The sequence below is a fragment of the Protopterus annectens genome, chromosome 3.part1 (genome assembly GCF_019279795.1).
Source record: "Protopterus annectens isolate FY-2018-M chromosome 3.part1, PAN1.0, whole genome shotgun sequence".
Classification (NCBI taxonomy): domain Eukaryota; kingdom Metazoa; phylum Chordata; order Ceratodontiformes; family Protopteridae; genus Protopterus; species Protopterus annectens.
Window position 1 is genome coordinate 68,985,775 of NC_056732.1, and position 27,424 is coordinate 69,013,198.

The 27,424-nt window shown below is 38.3% G+C and overlaps 1 protein-coding gene across 3 annotated transcripts in view; it reads right to left on the bottom strand.

Annotated features, from left to right (window-relative positions):
- The window catches only part of NTAQ1 (N-terminal glutamine amidase 1), an 868,727-nt gene that overhangs the window by 725,527 nt on the left and 115,776 nt on the right, over positions 1–27,424 (bottom strand). Inside the window, exons 2-3 of one of the 3 annotated variants that reach the window (XM_044066585.1) lie at positions 20,285–20,786; positions 20,096–20,191 (exon numbers count right to left, since the gene is read on the bottom strand). The exons of 1 other annotated variant lie outside the window; for it this stretch is intronic. In XM_044066585.1, coding sequence (XP_043922520.1) covers positions 20,096–20,178 — 83 coding nt within the window. In that variant the 5' untranslated portion in view covers positions 20,179–20,191; positions 20,285–20,786. Of the gene's footprint in view, positions 1–20,095; positions 20,787–27,424 lie in introns of all 3 variants that reach the window. One more of the 3 variants, XM_044066583.1, reaches the window with a different exon arrangement.

A 27,424-nucleotide genomic window follows, 5' to 3' on the forward strand; every position in this document is an offset into this window, starting at 1 on the left:
TTTCCCTAGAGTCCTTTGTTAGAAATACTGGGTAAACAAATGGGTATAACTAAGGAAATTACTTTCTGAGTTGGGATACATGATATGAATTGCCTAGACATAGTAAGACTTTGTTAAGCTTAATTCTGATGGCTGCCAAAAAAAAAAGGGCAATTACTACAAAATGGAGTCTAAACCAACCATATCTGAAGAAGTGAATGCTGTATGAGAGATAAGAGAATTGGAAATGGGATATTAAAACAATGTAGGGGGAAAATTGCATAGAAAAATGGAAACTGTAAGAACACAACATGCAGAAAATGTTTTGGAGGAGGAATGAAGTTTACCGGAAGGCAGGAATTGACCAATTTATGTAACGTCAGATTTATTATATCGTACAAAAGAATAAATGTGATGTATAATGTTTGTAACTGTGAACAAGTTAATATGTTTTCTATACTATAAATTTAAGTTTGCTTATGTTACAAGTATATTCCATAAAAGTGTTTTAAAAAAATATGAAAAGACCATGGGAGAAAACCTGTAGTTTATAAACAATGTCTGTCTGCCTGGGATGACATGCTTGACAAGCCACGCTGCTTCGCAAGGGACGGCTTGCACCTGTCACCCCTGGGGTTCCGGATATTGGCTAAGGCTCTTGCCACCCCCATAGTGCCTTTTTTAGGCAAGGCTCAAATTCTAAACCTACCACCCTAGAAAACAAAAATGGGAAGAAACTGAGGGTAATGCTGCTCAATGCCAGAAGTCTAAATCTCAAAATGCACGCACTCGAGGCCCTTCTCAGTATGGAGAACATCGATGTCTGTGCTGTAACTGAAACCTGGTTCAAGGCTCCTGAGAGCACCCCGGCACTATTAGGTTTTACCTCATATCATGCGTTGCGCTCCCAAAACCCGGACCACACCACAAAAGACGGGGCTGTAGCCATATTCATAAAGGATACCCACACCTCCAGGTTGGTGGCAACGCTAAGCTCGGAAACCATCCAGGTGCAACTAACCATAGGCAAAACTGCTCTACAAATTGTAGCATGCTACAGGCCACCCTCTCAAACTCAGGAACCCCACACAGCCTTCCTGAAGACACTGGAGGGTATAAATGTATCTCCAAACACCATCATATTGGGTGACTTCAACTACCCGAATATAGACTGGGAACATTACTCAAGCCCTAACTTTCTAGCCCAACGGTTCCTGGAGTTCATAAATTCAAATGCCATGGAACAGCTAGTCACTGTTCCCACGAGAGGAAAAAATATACTAGATCTCATTGTCACAAACATGGGGACAAAATGCTCCACACTGGAAGTATATCCCTCATTGTTGAGATCTGATCATATACTAATCTCATTGGAAATCCACATCCCGCCCCCACCCCAAACAAAAAAGACCATAGTGAAGAACTTCTCTAAAGCAAACTTCACACTACTCAAGACTGGTGTGGTATCCTTCAAGGCCCCTGAGCCAGTGGAAACCACAACCCAAGCTGCGGAAGCCCTTACAAATGCCTTCTATGAACACCTCCAGGACTGCATGGATCAGGCAATCCCAAATAAAACCAAGACTCTTTCCACAAAGGGCAAACGTCCAGTCTGGTGGACCCCAGCCATTAACAAACTTTACAATAAGAGGAGAAAGCTATTACATGATAGAACAAAATCCATAAAAGGGAAGTCACCCCTGATCATTATTAGTAAAAAATACGAGCACTCATAAAATCAACTAAGGCCAATTTTGAGAGAAAAATTGCCATGGATTCAAAGGACAATCATAAGGCCTTTTTCAGCTATGTTAGGAACCTGGGTGGAAACTCCCAGATATGCTCAGAATTAGTCCAAAATGATACAAAAATCACTGAACCCACAGACATTGCCAACATACTGGCAGACAGGTTCAGTGCAAACTTCACCCCTCTCCCCTAAAGGAGAGATAACTATCCCAGCCGAGTGTAGCCTCCCGGACATCTCAAATGCGCAGGTGAAAGCTGCTCTCTAAAGCTAAAACACAGCATCAATGGGACCGGATGGTGTCCCGGCTGTGTGCTACACGAGCTAAATGAGGAATTAAACCCGCACATAAGGCAGCTGTTTAATCTCAGCCTTACCACAGGATACGTGCCCAAGGAGTGGCGTCACGGCAACTGTTGTCCCACTCCACAAAGGCGGCGCCTCACGGACCCTGGTAATTACCGCCCATAAGCTTAACAAGTCTAGTCTGCAAAGCTATGAAGAGGATCATAATGGAGCTCATAAACAAAGATATAGGGGACTTGCAGACATTGGACCCGACCCAGTTTGGCTTTGTCAAGGGAAGATCATGCCTTTTGAACTTGGTCGACTTCTTGAAACAGTCACCAAGGCCATTGATGAGGGAAAGGCAGTCCATACAGCCTACCTTGACCTTGCAAAGGCTTTCGACACAATACCCCACTCGGGAATTGTAGAAAAACTTACCAGCTTAAATGTAAACCCATATGTCACAAGATGGGTTGCAAACTGGCTTAAGGACAGAACCCACAGGGTTAGAGTTGCTGGCGCTGTGTCAGACTCCAAGCCGGTCACAAGTGGTGTCCCACAGGGCTCGGTCCTTGGCCCCCTATTGTTTGGCATCTACTTCTCAGAAGTACAGGCCAACATAGGAGGACTTTGGCTGACAAAGTTTGCAGATGACTGCAAACTGGGCGCCATAGTGGAAAGTGCATCAGACACGGATATCCTTCAGAAGGGACTCACGGAAACAGATAGCTGGTGCCAGAGCCATGGCCTGAAGTTAAACGCCAAAAATGTATAGTCATACCCTTCGGGAAAAACAAGGTAACCCCAAGCTACCATATAGGTGGCAATCCACTAAGCACAGAAGAGGTTATCAGGGACCTGGGGACCCAGGTTGACAGTGGCCTTTCTTTGACACTCACATTGCTAAAGTGGTTAGAAAGACCTTCTACATTGCCCACCTGATCATGAAGGATTCACATCCAGATCTAGTGAGGTCATTGTTCCCCTGTACTCTTCACTTATCAGACTAATGATCGAGTACAATGCCCCATTCGGGATGTATCTCACCCGACATCTGCAGCAATTGGAGAGACCCCAAAAGTTCCTCACCAAAAGGATAAAGGGACTCCAAAATCTGTCATATGCTGCCAGATTGAAGAAACTCCAGCTCTATTCAGTCGCATACAGACTGTACAGAGGTGTCATCTCCCTGACATGCAAGGCCATGTCCAACCCGGAATTAATGGACATGCTCCACCTCAAAAATCCAAATCCACCAAAACCACTAGAGCAAGCGACTTAAACCTTAGCACGGATATAAATAGGACGTGCTGGAGGGATAGATTTATCACTCAGAGACTCCCTATGCTGTGGAATAAAATCCCGGTCCATGTGAGGCAGAGCACCTCGCTGACTCTGTTCAAGAGAAATCTAGACCTGTGGATGGGAGATCGTAGGTTTACCCCGGGAATCATCTCTGTGTCACTGCTGGACAGAGGCACAACAAACTAATGAGCACAGTATTTTTTCATATAAGGGGTGGCGTAAGCCACAAAAATTTGGGCTAGGCTTATAAATGCCTTAGGGCAGATAGCCTAGTATAAACCTATGAACCTATATACTATTTTCCAATTAAAGAAAACAAATTAGATTTGTTTTCTTTGAGTGTAAGGGTCAATACTGTAAAAATGTTAATGTTTCCCTAGACTCTTTCCCCTTTCAAAAAAATCAGTTAACCACTCCAAAAGTTAGTTGGATTTCTCAAGTCAAACATGCAGAGAGCAAATTTTATGAAGAGGCGGTTCACCACAAATTCCATGCCAGGTTTCTGTTGCTGGTTTACCTTAAAGAGGACTAGCCCTGCCTAACATTTACAGATATGCAATTCCCTGGATTTTATCAACAGTCAATTTTCATTATGAAAATAAATGTATCATCTAATAAGAAGCATGATTGTCTGTGTACTGCTCCACTTTAACAGCTCTCCCAGTCCTATATCATAAGCTATACAATCACAAGATTTTAAATGAATGTCCTGATTTTCCCTACTATGACCAATTGCTTTCTTTAAGAATATTCAATTACCATGGGAAGAGCACAAAGCTTTTTACTGCTACCTTACAATGGAATATATTTCTTCAGTTAAATGTTCATGTCACAAGTACTTAAGGAACTCTCAAATTAACTATCAACTTGTAGGCAAGCTATACAAGTTTCAAGAACTAGAAAATGCAATCTATTAAGTATGAAAAACAAATTACAATTATCTGTAAAATTCAATCTAAAACAATTTCAAATCTTGCTTTACCAGAAAAAAATAAAAAAAGACAATACTGTATCTTCAAATCAGAGCTGGCTAAAAATTTTTTAAGAGGGTTAATAAGACAAATAGGTCTGTCAGGAATCAAGTGAGTCAGTACATAACGTTTTGTATGGAATATACTTTACACAGAATAGAGTCCGATGAAAGCTTTGAAAGACTAACTACTGGCATTGTTCTTGTGAACTTGCTGATTTGTAACTCTGATGGTTGTGTCGTCAAATTCTGGCAGATTACTTTTGAGATTGTTAAAATCTTAACATAATTACAAATTAATTTTATTGATAAAATCTTAACACAGTTACAAATTAATCTATCTCCTTCACTGCTTTAACTGGATATAATTAATATTAAACCATTTACAGTCAACATTTAAATAAGTCTGAAACAAAATCAAACAACACTCCAAAGGATAAATGCCTCACTGAATGAGAAGCTTAAATAAAATAATCCAACAGTGGATACAACGAAGCAAACATGTAGAAGGATGATAAAAATAAACTTCAAGCACATTTATTACAACAAACCCAGTGCACAGGAAAAGGTAAGCGCTTTCACAGTTAGCTTCATCAGACCAGAATATTGCACACCCCATAACCAACAACCTGGCCACTCAAATCACATGACAGAAAATCACATGATGAGAAGCATTAGGTTGTAACTTAAGCACATATTGATTACCATATAAAACATGAATTTATAACTAAATTTCACCATAAAAACACAAAATACAACATTTTATAACAGAAAATAAAAAAATATATAAAATGTATATACATGCATACAGATCTGTATATATAATCATAAAAAAGAAGTTATGTAGTCACCATAACGTTCCATCTGAGTAGTTGCACTTCATTTGTCTTCAACCTGTGGGTATTCGGACCTGGACTGGATACGAGACAGCTGCATCACCAGCATCTGATCCTAGTTTCAAGCTCCTCCCCTAGCCATAATTCCCCATCTCCTTCCTTGCCTCAGATTGAGTTTCTCCCCTAGCCATAATGCCCCATCTCCTTCCTTCCCTCAGATCGAGTTTGCTGAATCAGAAACATATGCCCAACCCAAGAAACCTTACTACTAAAGGTTCACATAATCTAAACCAAGCATAAACAGGAGAGCCACAAGTGTGCACCTCTCCCCAATTTCAAATAGGACAATCGTAGCAAGTTTAGGGGGAAGGATGGGGGGATGGTTGAAGACAAATGAAGTACAACTACTCAGATGGAACGTTATGGTGCGTACATAACTTCTTTATCTGAAGTCGTTTACTTCATTTGATCTTCATCCTGTGGGACAGAGTCCCTAGCTACCTTTATCTGTGTGGCCTTCATGGAGGGATATTACGAAGCACTGTGGAGCCAAAGGGTGCAACACCCCTGAATACCATGTCCAATTTGTAATGTGAAATAAAGGTATGAGATGAGGCCCAAGTAGCTGCAGAAGAAATGTCATCCAGCGACACTAAACCAGAAAGCCGCCGAAGTTGCCATGGATCTAGTGGAATGGGCTTTAATCAGGCCTGGTGGGGAGATGCCTTTGTCAGAATATGCCCGGAGGATGCATTGGGAAATCCATCTAGCAATGGTAACTTTGGAAACCGGTTTGTCTAAAAATGGTCTTGAATAGGACACAAACAGTTGGTCTGATTTCTGGAAGGGTTTCGTTCTGTGTAGGTAAAACCTCAATTGCCTATGTACATCCAACAAATGTAACTTGTACTCACCTCTGTTTTGGAAATTTGGAAAGAAAACAGGAAGATTGATGGTTTGATTAATATTGTTCTCTGAAGCCACTTTAGGAAGGAAGGAAGGATTCGTGCGCAAGGAAACCCTGTCCTTATGAAAAATCATATAAGGAACTTTAATGTATAAGGCTTGAAGTTCCGATACCCTTCTGGCCGAAGTAATAGCCACCAAAAATGCTGTATTCCAAGAAAGGAATTGTAAGTCTAATGACGCCGCTGGTTCAAAGGGAGGGGAAACTAGGGCTTGTAGGACAAAGGTGAGGTCCCAAGGTGGTGTTGGTGCTTTCACTGGCAGTTGTAACATAGAAGTTCCTTTAAGAAAGGTCTTACAGAGCCTAGACGAAGCTAAGGAAGCGATGTTTTCACCCACATGGAAGTTAGAAATGGCAACCAGTTGAACTCTAACAGTAGAAGAACTCGTACCCTGCTGAAAAATACCAGACACAAATTCCAGAATGGGTGTAACTAGAGCTGAAAAGGGGGTCTACATTCCGTTGAGAGGCCCACACAGAGAAAAGTTTCCATTTACTACGGTATATCTTTCTGGTAGAAGATTTACGGGCAGTCACCAGAATGGCTTTAACCGGAGAGGATAAACTGGGAGTTCTAATCATTACTGGAACTGGAGCAGCCAAGCTGTGAGTTTCAGACTGTCCAGTTCTGGGTGAGGAACCCGAGGGGTGAGAAATAAGATCCAGAACTGTATCCAAGATCCATGGAGGAACTACTAGATAAGACCATAGAGAGGGGAACCAGAATTGATGAGGCCAGAATGGTGCAATGAGGATTACTGTGCTCCCTGGTCTGCGAGCTTTCTGAAGAGACTTTGGAATGAGAGGTAATGTAGGGTAAGCATAAAGGAGACAGAGAGGCCAAGCATGAACCAGTGTATCTCTGGGGGCATTCCCTGAGGAGGGTTCAGAGCAAAGAACTCACTGCACTTCGCGTTGGAAAAAGATGCGAAGAGATCGCAGCAAGGCCATCCCCACTTCAGGAAGATCTGTTCTGCTACTAAAGGATTCAGAGACCAATCATAAGGCATAAAAATAGTCCTGCTGAGCCTGCCCGCTAGGATGTTGGATCGTCCTGGAATGTGCACTGCCACCAGAAAGCGGCCAGTGGAAATAGCCCATTCCCACACTCTCATGGCTTCTCGATAAAGGGGCAAGATCTGGTTCCTCCCTGCTTGTTGATACACCAGACCACTGACATGTTGTCTGACTAGATGGCAACAGTCCCTAGAGGTAGACAGGCATGAAGGGCTTGCAATGCTAAAAGAACCGCCCTCATCTCCAGGACACTGATATGCAAGTTGGTCTCAGAAGGGGACCTTGTTCCTCGGACAGTCCTTCCCGAGCAATACCCCCCCACCCTAGCTGGGAGGGATCCCTGTTCACTGTGGTGGTGGGAAAGGCTGGAAGAAAGGGATGTCCCTAGACAAGTTCTGGGGAGAGTCCACCAGAGAAGTGACTTCCTGCAGGCCCGGGATATGCGTATCAGATGGGACAAGGGTAAGTCCAGAAGGGACCATTGAACTGCTAACATCCACTGGAGAACCCTCATGTGAAGACGTGCATAGGGGAGAAGATTGACAGTGGCTGCCATGGAACCCAGGGCCTGCAGAAGTGTTTCTGCTGATGGGCAGTGAGAATGAAGAATGTTAAGACACGTGAAGTTTTAAACTGTTTACCCTTTCCGGGGTGAGGTAGACTTTCATCTGTATGGTGTCTAGCCAAGCTCCAATGAAGTATAAGCACTGAACTGGAGCCAGTGATGACTTGTTGATGTTGATTGCAATACCCAGTCTGTTTGCTAGAAGAAGGAAGTAATCCCCGGCCTGGCATAGTAAACGGTTGGTAGGGGCAGATAGGAGCCAATCGTCCAGGTAGGGGAAAACCTTGATTCCCTGAAGCCACAGGTGGGCCGCTACGACTTTGGTGAACACCCTGGGGCTGTGGTGAGACCAAAGGGTAGGTTCCTGAATTGATAATGAATGGTCCCCAGCTGGAAGTGAAGAAACCTGCGTGAGCGCCTGTTCATTTTGATGTGATAGTTTGCATCCTGGAGGTCGATCGAGCACATCCAATCTTTTACCTGCAGGTACGTCAAAATGGACTGAAGCATGACCATCCAGAATTTCTCCTTGGCTACTGACAGGTTCAGAACAGATAGATCCAGAATGGGTCTTAGGTCCCCCGTTTTCTTTGGCACTAAAAAGAACCTGGAATAGAAGCCCAATCCGGATTGATCTGGGGGGACGGGTTGGATAACTCTTTTTTTTTTTTTTTTTTAATTTTTTTAGCAGCTTTTCTATCTCCAGTGCTGCTTCCTCCCTCTGTGCAGTTGGAACATCTGGGAGGAGTTTTGGTTGGGGGGAGTGTTACGAATGGGATTGAATAACCTCTGGATATGACTTTTAACACCCAATGGTCTGTTGTAACGGACTCTCACTCCGTTGGGTGTACCGAAAGACGGCCCCCAATTGCATCCAGAGATGAGCAGCCAGGCAACCCTTCAGGGTTGCTGCACAGGTCTGTCCAAGAATGGTTCTCAAGACCCGAAGTTCTTCAGACCCCCTCTGTCTCTGGGCCGGTGTCTGTCATAATCCCCTCTGCCTCTGGGGGGAGAAGAGTCCTGAGTGTCCCGGGAGAACTGAGATTTCCGGAACCACATCTTCTTTGCCTCTCGTTGATTCCTTTTGAAGGAACTCTGAGGGGCAGAGAAGCGGATCCCAATGGCAGTGTCTTTCCGTCATTCTCACTCTGGACTAGAGTCTCACGCACGAACTTCCCAAACAGGGAAGAGCCATCATAGGGAGCATTCGCAAAGGACACCTTTCACTAAATATTTTTTTTATTATTTCAAATAAGATGTCTTAAACATTACAATTTAATAAAGATAAATAACATATTTACAATTCTAAAACATTACTAACTTCAAACCATTTTATAACTATTTACATTGGTGTCAATGCAAATAGCATTGAAATTCTATATTATATAAAGTTAGAAACATAAGATGTTATATCTTCTTTGATCTTTTCGAGTATTTCCAGTACTTTCATCCAAGAGTAATAGTAAGAAGTAGATGTTTTAGTTCTGTTCTTCACTGTTAATATTTCCATGTCAGCAACTGTTGTTGTTAAAGTCTCAAATTCCTTGAACGTAGGTGAAGCCTCATTTTTCCAGTGTATAGTTATGATTTTACGTGAAACTGCCAATAGTGACCATAGGATTTTAGTATCTTTTTTGGTACACAGTTTGGAATAGGAGAGTTGAATAAAATTAAAGACTTTGTTAATTGAAAATTATCATTATAAACAGTCTGAAAAAATAGTTAATGGATTTCCAGTACATATTGAGACATATACATTCATAAAAAACATGCTGCCAATCTGCTTTTATCTTGGTATGGCATCTCCAACATTGATCTTCAATAGAATACATTTTGGCTAACCTATGTGGTGTATAGAAACTTCTGTGTAGATATCTCCAAGTGAATAATTGCCAGTATTTTGATAATGTAGAAAATTTGGAAGATTTTAGAATATTACTTTTTTTTTCTTCAACTGGAGGATGGTTGTTTATTAAAGTATAATAATCCCAGTATGATTTTTCATGATAGTTTTTTTGTTTTTTTTAACAATTTTATAGATATTAGACAAATAACCTGTACCCTGATAAGTCTGTTTTGTGATAAGAATAAGATGTTCAATGAGTTTTGGAGCTTCACGTCTAACTGAAGGTTGCATTTGTTCTATTTTATTTATAAGAAAATGTCTTAGATTTTGTAAAAACAGCCAATTGTCTTTATTTATATAATAATTATAAATTATCTGTTCCTTTGTTAGAATTTTCCCTTTCTCTATAAGTTGATGCCAAAAGAGTAATGTTTCTTCTTTAAGTATATTTATTTTAGATATTTGGAATGTATCTAGAATATTTGGTGTAAAATCTATAGGGAAAATAAGAAAAATCCAAGAATTAATATTTGGTATTTTGTTTATATATGTTTTGAACACTGAAAGTGTAGAGCTTATATAGTTTGATGGCAATTTATTAATATTATTCCTTTTCCCTAAAAAAAAGCTTTTAACATCCATATAAGGGGTGATGGTATTACTGTTAAGTTGTCTTGTATGTGATTATAATTGATTTCTATGTAGATCTGCTCATGGGCTTGTTTCCATATAGGTGTGTATGAATTATTTAACCATAGTGTTATGTTTTTAATAACAGATGAGGTAATATATAAATCAATATCCGGTAAATTAATTCCATCTTCCCAATCTGGCAAATGTTTATTTAAGGCTATACGGGGTTTATTTGGAAACCATAGAAAATTTAAAATTAGTTTGTTGTATCTTTGAATAATATATTTGGGAGGTGGCAATGAAAAATTTTGTATTAAGTATAATATTTTGGGAAATATGATTATTTTAATAAGATATAATCTGTCTGCTGTTGAAAATATATATTTATTCCAGTAACCAATTGTTTGTTCTAGTTTGTCTAGTATTTTATTATAGTTAAATATTAGAGAATCTGTTAATTCACTGAGTAGATTTATTCCCAGATATAATAATTTACTTTCTGTTACTATATATTTGGAAAATCTTTTGTTTATATTATTTTTTTTTACAATTACAGGGCATAATTTTAGTTTTGTTTTCATTAAATTTTAAGCCTGAAATATTTTGAAATTTATTCATGGAGTTAAATAGACCATTCAAAGACTCATTTGCATCTGAGAGAGTTAATAGTATGTCATCAGCAAAGAGTTGGATTTTAAGGTTTAACATTTTATTAATACAAATGCCCTTTATGTTATTGTTTGATCTGATTTGATTTGCAAAGGGTTCTATGAGTAATGCAAATAACAATGGTGATAAAGGGCAACCTTGTTTAGTTCCCTTTTTGATTGTTATAGGGCCCGATCTATATGATCCCAGTTTAACATATGCAGTAGATTTTTCATATAGTATTTGGATAAGATTATTAAAATTAGAAGGAAAGTTATAGTCTTTTAAAACTAGTGAAAGAAAGTTCCAGTTAACCGAATCAAAAGCTTTATTAATATCTAGTGAGATTACATTTAAATCTAGGACTTTATGTTTGCTTTAATCTATTAATGTTAGTATTCTTTTAATATTATCTGAAGTATTTCTTCTTTTAATAAAACCTGTTTGATCTTTGTGAATTAAGAAAGGAAGAACGTGTTTGATCCTATCTGCGTATATAGCCATAAACATCTTATAGTCTATATTGAGTAATGATATTGGCCTATATGAGGAACACTGCTTCTCATCTTTATCTGGTTTGATAATTAGGGATATCAATGAATATTTCCAAGAGGGTGGTATATTTAAATCTTTATTGGCTATATCATATACTTTTAATAATAAAGATATGGCTTGATTGGGTATTAATTTATACATTTCTGGTAGCATATTGTCTGGGCCAGGTGCTTTATTTGTCTTGAGCTTTTTAATTTGTGATTTTAATTCTGTCATATTGATTGGTTTGTTTATAATGTCTATTTGTTCTTGTGTTAATTTAATATCAGTATTGTTTTCTAAGTATTTTTTTATATTCTTAGTAGGTGTATCTTGAGTATTTATGGAATTATCAATGTTAAATTGGAGTCTGAATGCTTCTAAAATATCATTTAGTTCCGTAACTCTTTTGTTAGTATTAGGAATAAATATTTATTTTATTTGCTTAGTTTTAATTATTTTTTTGTTCTATTAGTTAAGTATCTCAGGTGTGCTGAATTAGTAGAGTATGAGTTTATTTTTATCTTTTCTAAGTTAATCATAATCTTATGATGTAGCAATTCTGTATACTTCTTATTGATTTGTGTAAGTTCTTGAACTTGAGTAACATTACCCTTTTGTATTTCCAGTTTCAATTTATCTGCTTTGTTTTGTAAGTCTAGCATATCTTTATTCCATAACTTCCTTTTATTTATGTACCAGGATACTATCTTCCCATATGTAACTGACATATATTTCTGAAATATCTTCTGTGTAATTTATTTCTAGAAAGTTTTTGATTGTTTCTTCATAAAATTCTTTGAAATCTGTCAATTTTGTGATATAGGAAGGTATCCTAGTAATGGGATTTGAATAAAATGGTGTAAGCTCTATCTCAAAGACTATGGCATTATGATCAGATATGGGACAATTTATGATTTTGACTTTGTCAATTTTTGTTATTAGGTCATTGGCAACATACATTCTATCAATTCTAGAGTTAGTTTTATATCTATGAGAATAAAATGTGAAGATTAGTGAGCCTGGTTCTGCAAATTCATTTATATCTTTTAAGTACAATGTATCTATAAATTTTGATAGTGCTTTAGAGATAGGTTGTTTTCTTCTTTTGGATTTAGAATCTGTATCTTTTTCATTCATTATACAGTTGAAGTCTCCTGCCAATATCAGGCTACCCTTAGTTAAATGAATTACCTCTTCAAAATGCTGTTTAACTGTTTTTAATCCTAGTCCTGGGATCCAATATAGATTTACTAACGTATAGATTCTCTTATTTAACTCTATTGAAATTAGACAAAACATACCTTATGTATCTTGATGAGTAGTAATTATTTTAGGTGTTATAGTTGAGTTGCGAAGTAGTACACCTCCTCCTCTTTTTTTGTTTTGTATTGAGAGTTTATTAGTACTGTGTAATTATTAATATTTAAGTTGTTTATATCTCTATCTAATAGGTGTGTCTCTTGTAAAAAGACTATTTGTGGTTTATGTAAGTTTATGTACTTGAATAGGCTTCTCCTTTTATTACAATTATTTAGACCATTAACATTTATGGATAAACATTTCATTTCCTAGTTTTGAGTTTGTTTTATGTATGAGTTTATGTAAATATTGTTTATTCTTAGTTCCATCTTGGATACAGAATTCAAAAAGTTTTTCTTGTAAGATTTTTGCATGTTTCTGAGTGACACCAAAGTGATAGAATAATAAAAAAACCAAAAAAAAACAAAGAACTTCCAAACTTGTAATTCTTAACCTTAAAAAACATTCCCTATCGCTATGAGGTAATATACCTCTTTGTTTGGTTAGTGAATCTAACCAAACAAACTTTCTACCCTCACAAATAATATTTGGATCAGTTTCTCTTATCCCCTTAGTTTTTAAATAAAGATAATTGAATAATATATTAAGATAATCTAATCAGCTAAAATATATACATATATTCTTTACTCATCTTATTGTAATTCAATAATACTTATTTCTAATCAGATTTCAAAAAGGTACAAATATTTAGATTAAGGTAGCATCATTTCAAAATAATTTAGGGTATTAATAAACATCATGTTAAAATCTATAACTGTATATTTCATACATCTGTTGAAAACTATTTACTGACATTACTATATAATACAATACCATTGTTGTGCAATTGTTTTAGACTACTCAAGTCCGAAACCAGTGTTTAAATTAATATTTGCAAAGTCATATTGGAATAAAAACATGAATAATTCTGAAATCACATCATATTTCATGTTTAACATAAACTGAAATGCAATACAATGTACAAGTATATTAATATTTCTTTAGTAGACATTAAATATGTTCCTCTGATTTCATTTTTCAGCTTTTCAAAGACAATTCCCATGGCTGGAGACAACAAGATCACAATTTAGACATCTCCCTTATCCAAGAGACTACTTATAATGTTGTTACTTTATTGAGTGTTTTGTTGTTAACACCTCTATCAACTTTCAGAGGGACTTTGTATAATCAAAACTGACACAGTACAGAGGTAAAACTGCAGTGCACTTGACCAGATTTTTAAAGCAAACATCTATGTATATCACATATTAACTCTTACAGCTTAGACTGACACTTAACCAGTGAGTTTATCTGCTGACAATAAGTGCTGGAGATATAATTTTGACTTGCTTAACACCAGTAATTTAATCTTATGACTGAATAAAAGTATACTGGAGAACATATCAAAATAATGGAAGCTGCTAAGATTTAAACTATTATGTATGAAAATGTTACAGGTTAAAATTCCTAACCCATTTTGCAGTAAATAGACAAAATGTATTTAAACTATGGGGTAACACCTTTATTATGTCAAAAAGGTGTTTAAGAAGCTTGTTTTTCCTCTAACATCAGAGGATAGATATGGTGATCCATGCACTGCAAGAGTATTATTTATCCTGGTAATTGCTTTATGACTGTATATAGAAATATTTAATTCAAATAATTAACTGGCATTACAACAATATTTCTCGGAAAAGTTGTTTTATAGTTAATGACTAGATAGAACACATCATTGAGAGGATACATTTATCACATGTCAAGTGCTTTAGCTATAATATAAGTGTCCCCTCGAATTAATCCCCAATGAATTTACTGCTTACTAAACTTGCAGACTAATATTGGCGTATTTTCATGTAGTCATACTGGAACATGAAAATACAGGTCTGCTGATTAGGAACAATCAGGCTCTCAACTGCTAGACAATACATTTGTCTGTAGAAAGGTTTAAGAATTACAGTTGCATTGTCAAGCATTTTTGTTTACACTAACAGTAACATGATATACCCGCATACACTAGTATTGTGTCATTCTTGATAATGTAAAAAGCCAGGTAATATTATAAGAAGGGTGAAGCCACAGCCAGGTAATATAATAAGAAGAGTACAGCCGCAGTCATTATTCAGATGAGCAAATGGGAACAGCATGAGCCATCTAAGGATGGATAGCTCGTTGAGTACCTGCCACAATGTATGTTCATAATGCATGGTAACTTAGTAATAAATTAGGGTGTGGGCTAAGCCTCTCCCTCTTCTACTCAAATTAGATTTAATACAATATGTGTGTAGAACACAGATGCTTCGTCAAAGTTCAAAGATATATGGGATATAAATATTGTATAATTGACACATTGGGTTAAATCCACTGTTGTTATGTTACTTATTATAGTTGTTTATATAATTATTGCTTTTACTTTCTCTAGCTAGTATATTATACTGTTATTTAAATGTTTGTTTTGCTAAATGTACATTTAACCTTCTTGTTGCATCCCATTTGTCCACTTGAGGGCATATTTTGGTAGCAGGACATTAGTAGTATTTTGTAGGAGCACCAGTGTGGGAAATGGCAATTTTCCTTAAAATAAACCTGTCAGTTGCTTGACATTTACTAGTTTCTTTAGAGAATGTGTAAAACAGCAGTGATTTTATTTGCTGATGATTAATTTCTGCTCTTTAAACTCTGCTGTATAAAACATAGTAAGGGATAGCTAAAATGTCTGGAAATCTAAACTGACAGAAAGACAAGCAGATATATGTCCTTATCTATCAAGGTGCTAGATGACATCAGTAGCCATAAACTGAAAGTGCTTAAAAAATATATATCTGTGTATATTTATATGAACCTTTTATATTATTTACATTTCCTTAGAAGGAATTTAGGTTTCTGTATCTTTAAATGTGAACCTAGCTTATTTTCTGACTAGACGTCAATTAGAAAGAGTCAGGGGATGGCGTACACAAGTAAATGCGACAAGCAATAAGTAACTCAAGCTTCTAGTGATGTCTGTGGCTGTTAAATTGTCTCGAGAACCAAGCGGGAAAAGGTATGTGTTTTTTTCTTTTCCCTTCTCTTACTTGGTGACAAACTCATGTAGTGTGCACGCGAGCACTCTAGTTTGCGGAGTAGTGTTCACAACTATCAAACTTTGCATTTTAAACATGTTATGCCATATTTCTCTACAAAAGAAAAGACAACAGGATATCTAAGCTAGTCACAAGCATCTTTTAACTCTGGATGTCCAGAGCCACAACACACCTGACATATAGCCTCAAAATATCACTTAAAACATATTTTTTCACTGGACTATATCAGTATGTGCATATGGGTCAAAGGCAGAACATCTTTTAAGATTATTTAAAGTAGTCTTATGATACATCCTAACTGAAATACTTCATTTCAAAAGCAACACATTTCTGCCCAGCATTAGCATTTATCCAAACAGGGACACTTTTAACTTATAAAAAGTAATGCTGTCAGGGATGTAACTGATAATAAGTTATATAGCAGCCATTACTATACCTATTAAGCAATATAACCATATACTGATTAAAATATTATAAGTTAATGAAGATTTTATAAAAAGAAGAGGAAAAATAAAAACAACAAAACACAAAGAGAAAATAAATAAATAAATAAATAAATAAATATTTGGGAACATTAATACTCTGATTAAGAATATGAAAATGGATAATAATGACAAATAGAGTAATGTTTAAATTATGCTTAGTATATTGATGTGATTTGAGATAAATGTATTTACATTTATGCTAATTTTGACATTTAAAATATAATTGAAAACAGTACATGTTTTGGTGTAACTTGAAGACAGTAAGAACTTTTCTTTTGTTGTTAGTATTATTATTTAGATTTTTACAGAATATAACATATGTAAGATTATTTGTCCTTTAGTTTTTTTTTCTTTTGCTCAACAGTTTTCCAATTATTTACTTCAGCATTTCTCTTTGGTGTACTTATTGTCCAGTCCATAGATTCTTCATGTGTTAGGATGTTGTTGTTGGTAAGGTATTTTATTGCTGAATCTACTGCTTCAAAGATTTTTATTCCATTTGGTAGAAAAACTTTCAGTCTTGCTGGGAATAAAAGATGGACTTTCAGTTGCTTTTCCTTCAAGGTTTTTATTATTGGTAGAAATTCTTTTCTTTTTGAAACCACCTTTGTAGCATAATCATTGTCAAATCTTATTAATGAATCATTGTATTTGATGGGAGAATATGCCCAAGCATTTCTTAATATAAGATCTTTATCTTGTGTAGAAAAAAAGTCTCACAATTATAGATCTCGGCTTGTTCTTACCCGGAGAAGAAGCATTTCCAGAAGCTGCTAGTGATCTATGCGTCCGTTCTATACCATATGAAAGAGCTTCAGGTATTTTTGTTACATCTGGTATGCAGGTGGTAAGAAAGTTTATCATATTGTCCCCTTCAGATTTTTCTGGTAGACCATATATTCTAATATTATTTCTTCTTGTTCGATTTTCCATATCATCAAGCTTTTCTAGTAAATATGTGCTCTGTTGAAGTAAGAATTCAGTTTGTTGTTCTTCTATTTGGACTCTAGTGTCAATGTCACTTAATGACTGTTCAATAAGTGATATCTGTCCTTTCTGCTGTGTAAACATTTCTTGAAGCTGTTCCAATTGTTGTGAGCACTTTTCTTTAAAAGTATCTATTTTATTGTCCATCTTGTCGATTTTTATTGTAAGTTCCTGTATATTTGTAATGAGAGACTACAGGTCTTTTTTGAGAGAAGAGTCTTGTGCTGTATTCCTTAGATGACTCATGCTGTAAAGCTGATATTGGTGCTGATTTTCCAGTAATTAATTTGACAGGAATTATTCAAGTTCTGACAAAAAAATTTTTCTTATAGATGCTCAGAGTTATTAGAAATAAGTTAGTAACAAAAATGTCTTCAAATTAAATATTATTTTGTAAAATTCCTGTCAGGAATTGTATTGAGGTAAGAGAGCTGAAATGAAGTGCAGCTATCAGTTCAGCATCCTAGCCACGCCCACGCAAAGGACACCTTAAAGGGTTCCGAGAACTGACATAGTCGAAGCCAGGCATGCGCCTCATGGCAACGCTGGACCTGGCCGCCCTAGCGGCCCCTTCCGTGGCATGGGAAAGGAAACACATGGACGTATTCGCAACTTCTTTGAGAGTGGCCATGTACGTAGAGAACATTTTCATGTTCTCTGCCGACGAGGAGTCTGGGGGCGACTCAGCGACCTCCTTGACCAAGTCTCGCTGAAGTCGAATAACATGCGCCATATAGTTCAGCGCCCTTATGGAAAAAGTGGCTGAAGCACAAACTCGCTTCCCCAGACGATCCATCTGCGGCTCTCTGTCAGGAGGATGGACCGTAGAGCTCTCCTGAGCAAGCTCTTTCTTGATGGCAGCTGCCACCACCATAGCATCTACTGGGGACCCCTTACTACAGCTGAATCTGTCCTGTAGGGGGCTAAGGACTTGATCAGGTCTTTTCGGAATTGGCTCCATGGTGTCTGGTTCCTTCCATGCCCTAGATGTAATAAGGTCCATCAGTGGATCAGTGGGGGGGGGGGGACACCTAGGCGGTAGATGGGCCCATGCCAAATGCCTCCAGGAACACAGACACATCCGAGGTAGGGTTTAGGGCGGCCCACCCCCCCTCTTTGGCGAAGTATTTCCATGACATCTCCAATACATACATTTTATATTTTTATTTTCTTTTATAAAATGTATTTTGTGTTTTTATGGTGAAATTTAGTTACGAATTCATGTTTGTACTCAATATGTGCTTAAGGTACAACCCAATGCTTTTCATCATGTGATTTTTCTGACATGTGATTTTAATCATGCAGTTTGATTGGCCAGGTTGTTGTATTTAAACTTGGTTATGGGGTTTGCAATATTTTGGTCTGATGAAAGCTAACTGTGAAAGTGCTTACCTGTTCCTGTGCACTGGGTTTGTTTTAATAAACATGCTTGAAGTTTATTTTTATGGTCCTTCTACAGGTTTGCTTCGTTGTTTAGACTGTTGGATTATTTTATTTAAATAAGTCTAGCTTCAATGGTCAACCAAAGACGATTCTCAAGATTTGGAAAGCTTCTCCCATTCCTGAATTTTTAATACACAGATGATGGAAGCAAAATGCTAAATATATACGGACACTGGGACACTAAAAAAATCTACTTTATACTAGATTATATCGCTTCTAAATGCTATACTTGATTTTAGCTTGTTTTGGTTGTTTTCCTTATCTTTTTTTTTTTTATTCTTTCTCCGTTTCTATCCTTTTTTCTTTTACAGTCACATTATTTGTTTTATTTAATACAAATCTGTTACTGTTTTACACTTTTTTTTTAATTTGTTGTTCTGTAGTTCCAGTTTTATATTAAAAATTTAATAAAAAATGACATAATTACATGACAAACCATGTTGTCACAAAAGAGAAAACGTTACAAGTACTACTGCTCACAAAGAAGATCAGAAAAAGGAATATGAAGTAACACATATATGAAGAATGCTAATTATGCTCAGATATCAATAAAGACCCAGTGTTACACTGAAGTTCAAATGTATGAACCTTGTTAGCTGTCAGATTCACACAAACTGCAGCCAACACAGAACGTACAGGCAGCTGACAACTGCTTCTGCCCACCATTTTTGTAGCAATATGAAATGTTTAACAGCTTTTTAAACCATTAGACACTTTGCACTCCCATACTTTTTAACTTGTAATACATTGGGTCAGTTAAGTTTTTGTCACATGTAGGAAGATTTAAGAACTGCTTCCAATCATAGGCATTTGATCTCCCACCTCTACCTGTATAGTCCAAATACCTGAGCATGCCCATTTTCATCCAAAGAGATGTCATGCAATATGCCACTATGATATATGTCACAACTACAACTGACAATCAATTGGCCCTGCCCCCAGGTAGTCAAGCATCCTTAGTCTCCACCGCTGATGAGCACATAGCCCTCCTCCTCTCCTGAAGACTGGCAAGACGTCTTTAGCTTTGTCAGTACTCTCATCCCTCATGCCAGCTCCAACAGGCACCTCAGCCTAAACTTGGGTCACTTGGGTCTTTATCAGGGCTTTACTATGCCAAAGGAGCTGGCTATAACTGTTTATTAATATGTTCCTAAAATGATTAAAAAAAATGTTTCTTAAGCTTCACTCTGATTTTGACTTGCTTAAATCAAATTTTACAAGCATATTAACAAGTTGGTTTTGATCAGTGACCCAATCATAACTCTCTATGTTAAACTACAAGGCTAGGCTGGCGGTTTAACAGCTATGCCAACATTACTATCTACTAAGATCTTCACACAGCAAAGTGACAAAGAAACAAAAGTAAAACTACTAAATACACGCCATCAGTCAAAAGGTAACCTGTTTAAAAAACTATGCTCATTATACACGCTCTCTGGATTAATTCTGGTAGGGGTACCTACCAATAGCAACTCATGTAGGTGCAGTCTTTTTTTGGAGGCAGCAGACTTGTATATGCAGTGAAAGATGAGCGAGGTACATCCATGGTGATACGTGAACTGGTGAAGCAAAAATAATTATGTCATTGTCTGAGAGAGACTTGTCAACAAGAAGTGATCCAGTCAAAGATTTTTGCAGTAAGGTGCCTTTACCTTTAAGTTATTATCTGTTCTGTACTGTAGCATTACACTGCTAGTGGCTACTTTCCATTTCAGGTAGCAAATTAGCAAGAACCATGCACTTCATGGCCTGTAATCTAAATAACCAACATACTTCTGGAGGTAATTCTGAATAAATGTTGAGTTTGCCAAGTAGCCCATAGGTAGATAACAGTATCTCACTTTGAAGAAATTGTTTTATCCCTTAGCAGCTGTCACAAAGACAGATAATGATGCTAGTTTTTACTTTTATTAATTGTTTCTACAACAATGATCCTGTTGATACAGTTTTCTTCAGTCTTTCCAGGATTTAGAACATCTAAGGTCGTCTACGGCTTCAAAAATGGATGGTCTGCACAATTAAAAATACAGCTGTGAAGTGCAGCACTTTTAAAGGCTACATTAATGGTCTCCTTTATCTGTGCTATAAGTTCATTGCAGCTGAGTAATATTCTGTATGCATCACAGTGTCATATCTCAGACAGAAGTATAGGCCCTGTAAAATTAAAAAAATAAGAATGTAAATCAAAAGTCTTGGCCCAAGAATAATTCTGATCTCAGAGACTGCACATGCTAAATAATTTCTAAGATAAAGACATAAAGAATGAACATTATATTAAGAAAATATGCAACTTTATAGTAGAGGTTCTAAATAAAAAGAAACTAATTTAATTGGTACTTGGTGATGTTTCTGAATTTAGTATCCACTTAATATAGGTTTGTTAATTTTTTTTCAAGTCTTATTAAGGTTTACAAAGGGTAAAGAGGGATCAAACATAGACACAGTGCATAACCAAATACACTTACGTTTAGATACTAAATGCACTTCTGAGCAATGTTTCTTAACTCATTGTCCGTAAAACTTACAAATATTAATCTGGAGTACTGTCTTCTTTTGCCAGCTTACCTATAAGGTAGACCATCTTATGAAGAACAAGTGTAGATCTGGTTCTTAACAGTTATTCTTCAGCATATAGTTCTTATCAGTTTTATTCACTTTATGGTGGAATTTTTAACTAGCAAAGGTGATACTATCTCTGTGGTACATGGGGATAAAGTCCTGACTGCAACCCACAACCAAGTTCGAATAGCGGGTCAGATGCTGGAAGGAGTAGGGTGAGGGTAGAAGAGTTGTGATCTTTTGTCAGCACACCCACCAGGTAACTCCAGATAAGAACTGTCACTTCAGGGCAAAAGTACAAGGCTGTTGCCTGAAGCAGATCAATCGAGGAGGTATGTGGGTGAGGCCAATCAAGCAGTAAAACTAACCCTTATAGGATGCGTATATCGCAGCAGGGTCACATCGAGGAGGTATGTGGGTGAGGCCAATCAAGGCAGTAACACTAACCTTTATAGGATGAGTATATGGCAGCAGGGTCACATGTGTCTCTCAGTAATTCAGGTGCTCAAATCACCAGCAGGAGTGGTAACGGAAATACAGTAACTTCCTTCACAGATGCCTTGGTAATGGCTATGCCACAGCTAACTCTACCCCAACACAGGAATGAATGGGTTCCAGTGGCTTATGCCCCACTGAGGAACAAATGGGCAGAGGAGTTCCCACCCCAGTGGGGAATGGACAATGCATCTCAATAGTCAGCAGTGGAACAATTAAGATAAGACAGAAAAAAAAATCCACTTCAAAGTATGTGCAAAACTGATGCACCTAAACTCACTTAGCCTAAGCTCAAGACATCCGAAACCATTTAATCTAAAAGCACAAAACACTGAAAAAACAGAAAAAAAAATAAAACAATGCTCTGAGTTTAGTGAGTGACTGAGTTTAGATGTATTAATATAGACCATATATGCAAAAATGGGGAAAGAGTTTTTGGATGGATGGATGGACGTACTGTATAAAACTTAATGAGTCTGCCAACTCACTGAACTAATTTATTTCAAAATAATCATATCAGATAACACCACAAAAGTACAGTTTTGTACCTACCATAAATGTAGATGTCCGAACAGGATAGCATCTGCAGTCCTTACAAATGGGTTGTCCTGTCGTCAGGCAGCCCTTCGGTCGGCCGGATTCCAAAGTCTGGGTCTGGCCTCGGCTGGTGTCGCACTTCATCCGACGTCATAGCTGCAATTCTTCGGGTATAAAGGCATCAGCCGACGCCATTTTCCTCAGTGTTTCTTGCCCCAGATGCCAGTTGCCCTCTTGGAAAGCTAAATTTTTGGATAAATGCCAATGTTTCCAAATAGTAGAAGGCAAACACATAAAATTATCATGTATGTACATATATACAAACAAATACACCATAAGAGACCCCCCCCCCAGCTAGCTATTAGGTGGGCAAATACCCTAGGAGTACCACAGAGGGGAAGGAGGGTGGGTAATCCTGACTGCAGATGCTATCCTGTTCGGACATCTACATTTATGGTAGGTACAAAACTGTACTATGTCCTTCAAGGATGCATCTGCAGTCCTTACAAATGGGTAGAATACCATAGCCAAACTAGGGGAGGAGGAAGAAGCAATTATGGTGTAGTTAGGATCCCTTGCAAAACAGCAGTGGCAAACCCTGCTCGGGATCTAGAGTATAAAGGTAAGTTATAATGCTTGGCAAATGTATGCACGGAGGTCCAAGTAGCAGCCTCTATAATGTCCTTGGTAGCCACTCCTCATAAGAAAGCTGTGGTAGTGGCTGTAGCCCTTGTAGAATGAGGCCTTATGTTCTGTGGAATTTGCTTTCCATGGTAGGAGTAACAGAATCTAATGCAATTTCCTGTCCACTTGGAGATTGTCTGTTTGGAAATTGCTTTTCCTTCCCTTCCTGTTGCATATGCTACCAGAAGCTGGTCAGTTTTTCTATTGCCCTTGGTTCTGTCCAGGTAGTAGCGTAACTGTCTATGTACATCCAAGGTATGCAGCAGTCTTTCCCCCCTGTTCTGTGGATTGGGAAAGAAGGTAGGTAGGTGGATTGCCTGGTTTAAAGACACTCTGGATACCACCTTAGGCATAAATGTAGGATTAGTTCTCATGGACACTCTATCTTGGTGGAAGATTAGGAAGGGTTGTACTGCTATTAATGCCTGTAGTTCCGAAACCCTTCTTGCTGAGGTAATTGCCAGCAGGAAAGCAGTTTTCCAGGATAGGTGTTGAAGATCTGCTGTTGCTGCTGGTTCGAAAGGGGGAAGTGTCAATTTTTCTAGTACAAAGTTCAAGTCCCATGCTGGCAATGGTGGTTTCCTAGGAGGTTTTACATTCTTAATTCCTCTAAGAAACTGCCTGAGTAGAGGATGTGAAAAGACAGGTGGATCGAAGCTGTATTCTGCAGAAATAGCTGATGCATGTATTTTGATGGAGGAATAGGACAGGCCTGTATGGAAAAGCTCTGCCAAATACTCCAGGATGTTGGCAATGTCTACCTTTGACACATCTTTGCCCCTCTTGGTACTCCAAATGAGAAAAATTTTCCATTTTCCTGCATAGTTCCTTCTTGTTGAGGGTCTGCGGGCCTCTAGGATAATGTCTTTAACCCTTTGGGATAAATCTGGGTTAGTTGCTCTTATGTAATGTTCCAGGCAGTCAGTTGCAGAGTTTTCAGGTTTGGATGCAGGATGTTGTAGTCGCTCTGAGTTAACATCAAGGGAATCAGGGGTAGTGTCCACATTCTCCCCCGGGACATGCTCCTTAGTAATGGGTACCAATGTTGTCTTGGCCAATCTGGAGCTATCAAAATTATCCTTGGACGTTCCTCTTTGATTTTCAATAGCACCTTGTGCATCAAAGGAAGAGGTGGGAATGCATATGCTGTCAGGCCTTTCCAACTGAAGGATAGAGAGTCCACCTTCCAAGCAAGTGGGTGGTATGTCCTTGTGCAAAATTTCTTGAGCTGGTGATTGAGTGGGGATGCGAATAGGTCTATTTGTGGCAGTCCCCATTTCTTTGTGATGGCCTTGAAAATGTCCGGGTGTAGCATCCATTCGTGAGCATCCGAGGTTGTTCTGCTTAATATGTCTGGCTAGGATGTTTTCTTTTCCCGGTACAAAAATTGCTTGTAACTGAATGTTGTAACTCAGAGCCATATTCCATAGGTCCAGGGCCATTCGGCATAGAGGGTATGAATGAGTGCCTCCCTGTTTGTTGATGTACCACATGACTGTGGTGTTGTCTGTCCTTATCATCAACTGGCCTTCTTTGAGGAATGGTCTGAAATTCTGGATTGCTAGTTGTACTGCCAGCATTTCTTTTTGATTTATGTGCAGGTGTAGCTGCTCTGGAGTCCATAAGCCTTGTATGCACTTGCCCAGCATGTGGGCCCCCCAACCGAGGTCTGAGGCGTCCGTTGTGATGGTTTGGCTTGGTTGAATCCTGTGGAAGGGCAAACCTGGGTTTGACTGGCATGTCTGAGCCCACCATAGGAACTCTTGTTTCAGGCATGGAATTAGTGGTATTTCGGTTTCTAAGCTGTGCCTGTGTTGAGACCATAAATTCTTTAGGTACCACTGTAGCTTTCTCATATGTAGTCTGGCATGGGGGACCAGGATTATGCAGGATGCCATGAAGCCCAAGGCCTGCAGTACTTTCCTTGCTGTTAGTTTGTTCTGCTTTGTTAATGCCAAGAAGTAGAGAGGAAGTTGTTCTTGTTTTTCTGCAGTTAGGAATGCCATCTGTTTGACTGTGTCCAATTCTGTACCTAAGAAGGTTATTGTTTGGGATGGTATCAGTCTTGACTTTGCTATATTGACTGTGTATCCCAGGGCCTGTAGTAAGCAAATGACTCTTTGTAAGTGTTCTGTTAGCTTGTTTTTGTTGTCCGCTTGTATCAGGCAGTCGTCCAGGTATGGATAAATTTGGATTCCCTGAAGCCTGCAGTGAGCGATTACTGATGCCAGGCATTTCGTGAACACTCTGGGCGCAGTAGATAAGCCAAAGGGCAATGCTGAGAATTGATAATGCTCTGATCCTGCAAGAAATCTGAGGTATCTTCTGCAATTTGGTCGTATGGGGACGTGCAGGTATGCCTCCTTGAGATCTAGAGTCACCAGCCAATACTCCTTGCCCAGCATGGGAAGTAGTTGCTGTAGGGTCAGCATTTTGAAACAATGATGAATGTGTTTAAAGCGGACAGGTCGAGAATAGGCCTCCAATTTTTCTCTTTTCTTGGTACTAGGAAGAGTCTGGAGTAAAATCCCTTGCCTTGTTCCATAGGTGGTACCTTTTCCACAGCTCTCATCCTTGCTAATTGAGCTATTTGTTTTAGAGCTTCTGTCTTTTGATTTGGTGGTAGGTTTGGCATTCCTCTTTTTCCTGGTAAAGTGTGGAAATGAAACCTGTAGCCTTGGTCTATAGTTTGCAAAATCCACTTGTCTCTTGTGATATAGTGCCAGTTTTTTGAAAATAATGCTAACTTTCCGTCTAAGGGTGCTTCTATTTGTTCCCTGGTAGGCGGTGTCAAAACCAAGTCACTGTGATTGTCCTGTTGCAGTGGTAGTGGTGGTGTCTGTGCCTCGTTGGTTGTTACCTTGCCACTGGCGTCCCCTGTAGGCACCTCCTCTGGATTGATTTCTGCCTCTTGAACGCCTATTCCTGCCTCTCTGAGTTTTAGAGGAGTCTGGAAAGGACCAATTTTTGGAAGGCCAGTTCCTGCTAAACCAGGGGTGTCCAACCTTTTCAGTTGCAAGGGCCGCATTGAGTCAACAGAAATGGTCTGGGGGCAAACGGCAAGTGAGGACCAAAAAAAAGGTCTCACATAAACTGAAGAGCAAAGAAAAAAAAAAAAAAAAACTCAGGTTTATGCGGTCTAATGTGGCTGTATTGTAGGTGAATTTGAACAATAAATAAATTAATAAATGCATAATAATGCCCTAAAATTCAATATCTCATTCTAATTATTTAAAAAACAGTTAAATCTAACATCTTAGTTTATTTGTAAAAAAAATTAACAGGTACAAACCTTTCAATTTGTATGAGATCATACCTGTGATTTTGCTGGTTTCCATGTCTTCCATCATGTCCTTAATGGCCATATGTTGTCCAAAGCGCTCATGTATTCTTCTATTTCTAGCTTTGCAATCTGTCCCTGAAATATGGCACTGGCAATATCAGGAATGATGAGACTTTATGTGTTCACCCCACAGCCATTTATCGGAGAGAGTGTGTGTAAGGGTAAGCCATTCATTGCTTCTTCTTTTAGCTTTTAGGGGTCGCCACAGCGTATCACCTTTCCGCTCATGATTGGAAGTGGTGTTTTACGGTGTCGAGTTGCCAGCCCCACGTCCAGCCTTGTACCGAAGGCGCATACACGCACGCCTGGGGCCATTTTCCCATGCGACCATAGGGAGGGCACGCAGACTCCGCACATAAGGCACCACAGACAAGAATTCAAACCAGAGAACCTCTTGCTATGAGGCGGCAACGCTAATCGCTGCACCACTCATTCATCACTGTGAGTCTTAAGTCCATGTATCTCGCCGCTCCTCATTGAAAGGATATGTCAGGCATTCAGTGGTAACATTTTTTGTGTACCTACCTATGGTAACTAATACTTAATCACGTTAGTCAGCAACACTATTTTTATTATTACGTGTCCCACTCTTTCCCCGCGTTATGACAGATAGCGTCCCACACTTTGGAGATGGAAGCTTGGTGTATGTGTGTGTGTCTGTGTGTGTGTGTGTGTGTGTGTGTGTGTGTGTGTGTGTGTGTGTGTGTGTGTGTGTGTGTGTGTGTGTGAACTCGCACACATACAAACAGCTAAAAGGCACAGAAAGCCTTTTAAAGGTCCAGCATCTCTTCTGCAACTTCAAGAAACTGAAGTTGCAAAGGAATTAAAAAAAAAGAAAGAAATGATCGCTTTGTACATGCCGGCTTAGGTGAACATCAAGTCAGAAACCACTTCTTAGTTTAAAATTATTAAACAACTGCAACATTTAAGATGGCTAAAGGCTTAATAAAATTAGACTTAATGCCTACACCTGTTAAAAGTGTTGCGGCGCATGTTAACGTAAGTTAGCACGCATGGACTCCTTCGCCTAGGCTAGGGCTCTACTTCAACAAAAGCCGGTCTTGATCCCATATACCAGCTAATTGCATGGTGCCACCACTTTCAGTAAGTCATGGGTGTCTTTTTTTTTTTTAGCATTATTACAGTATCATTTTGTTATAGGTGAAAAAAACAT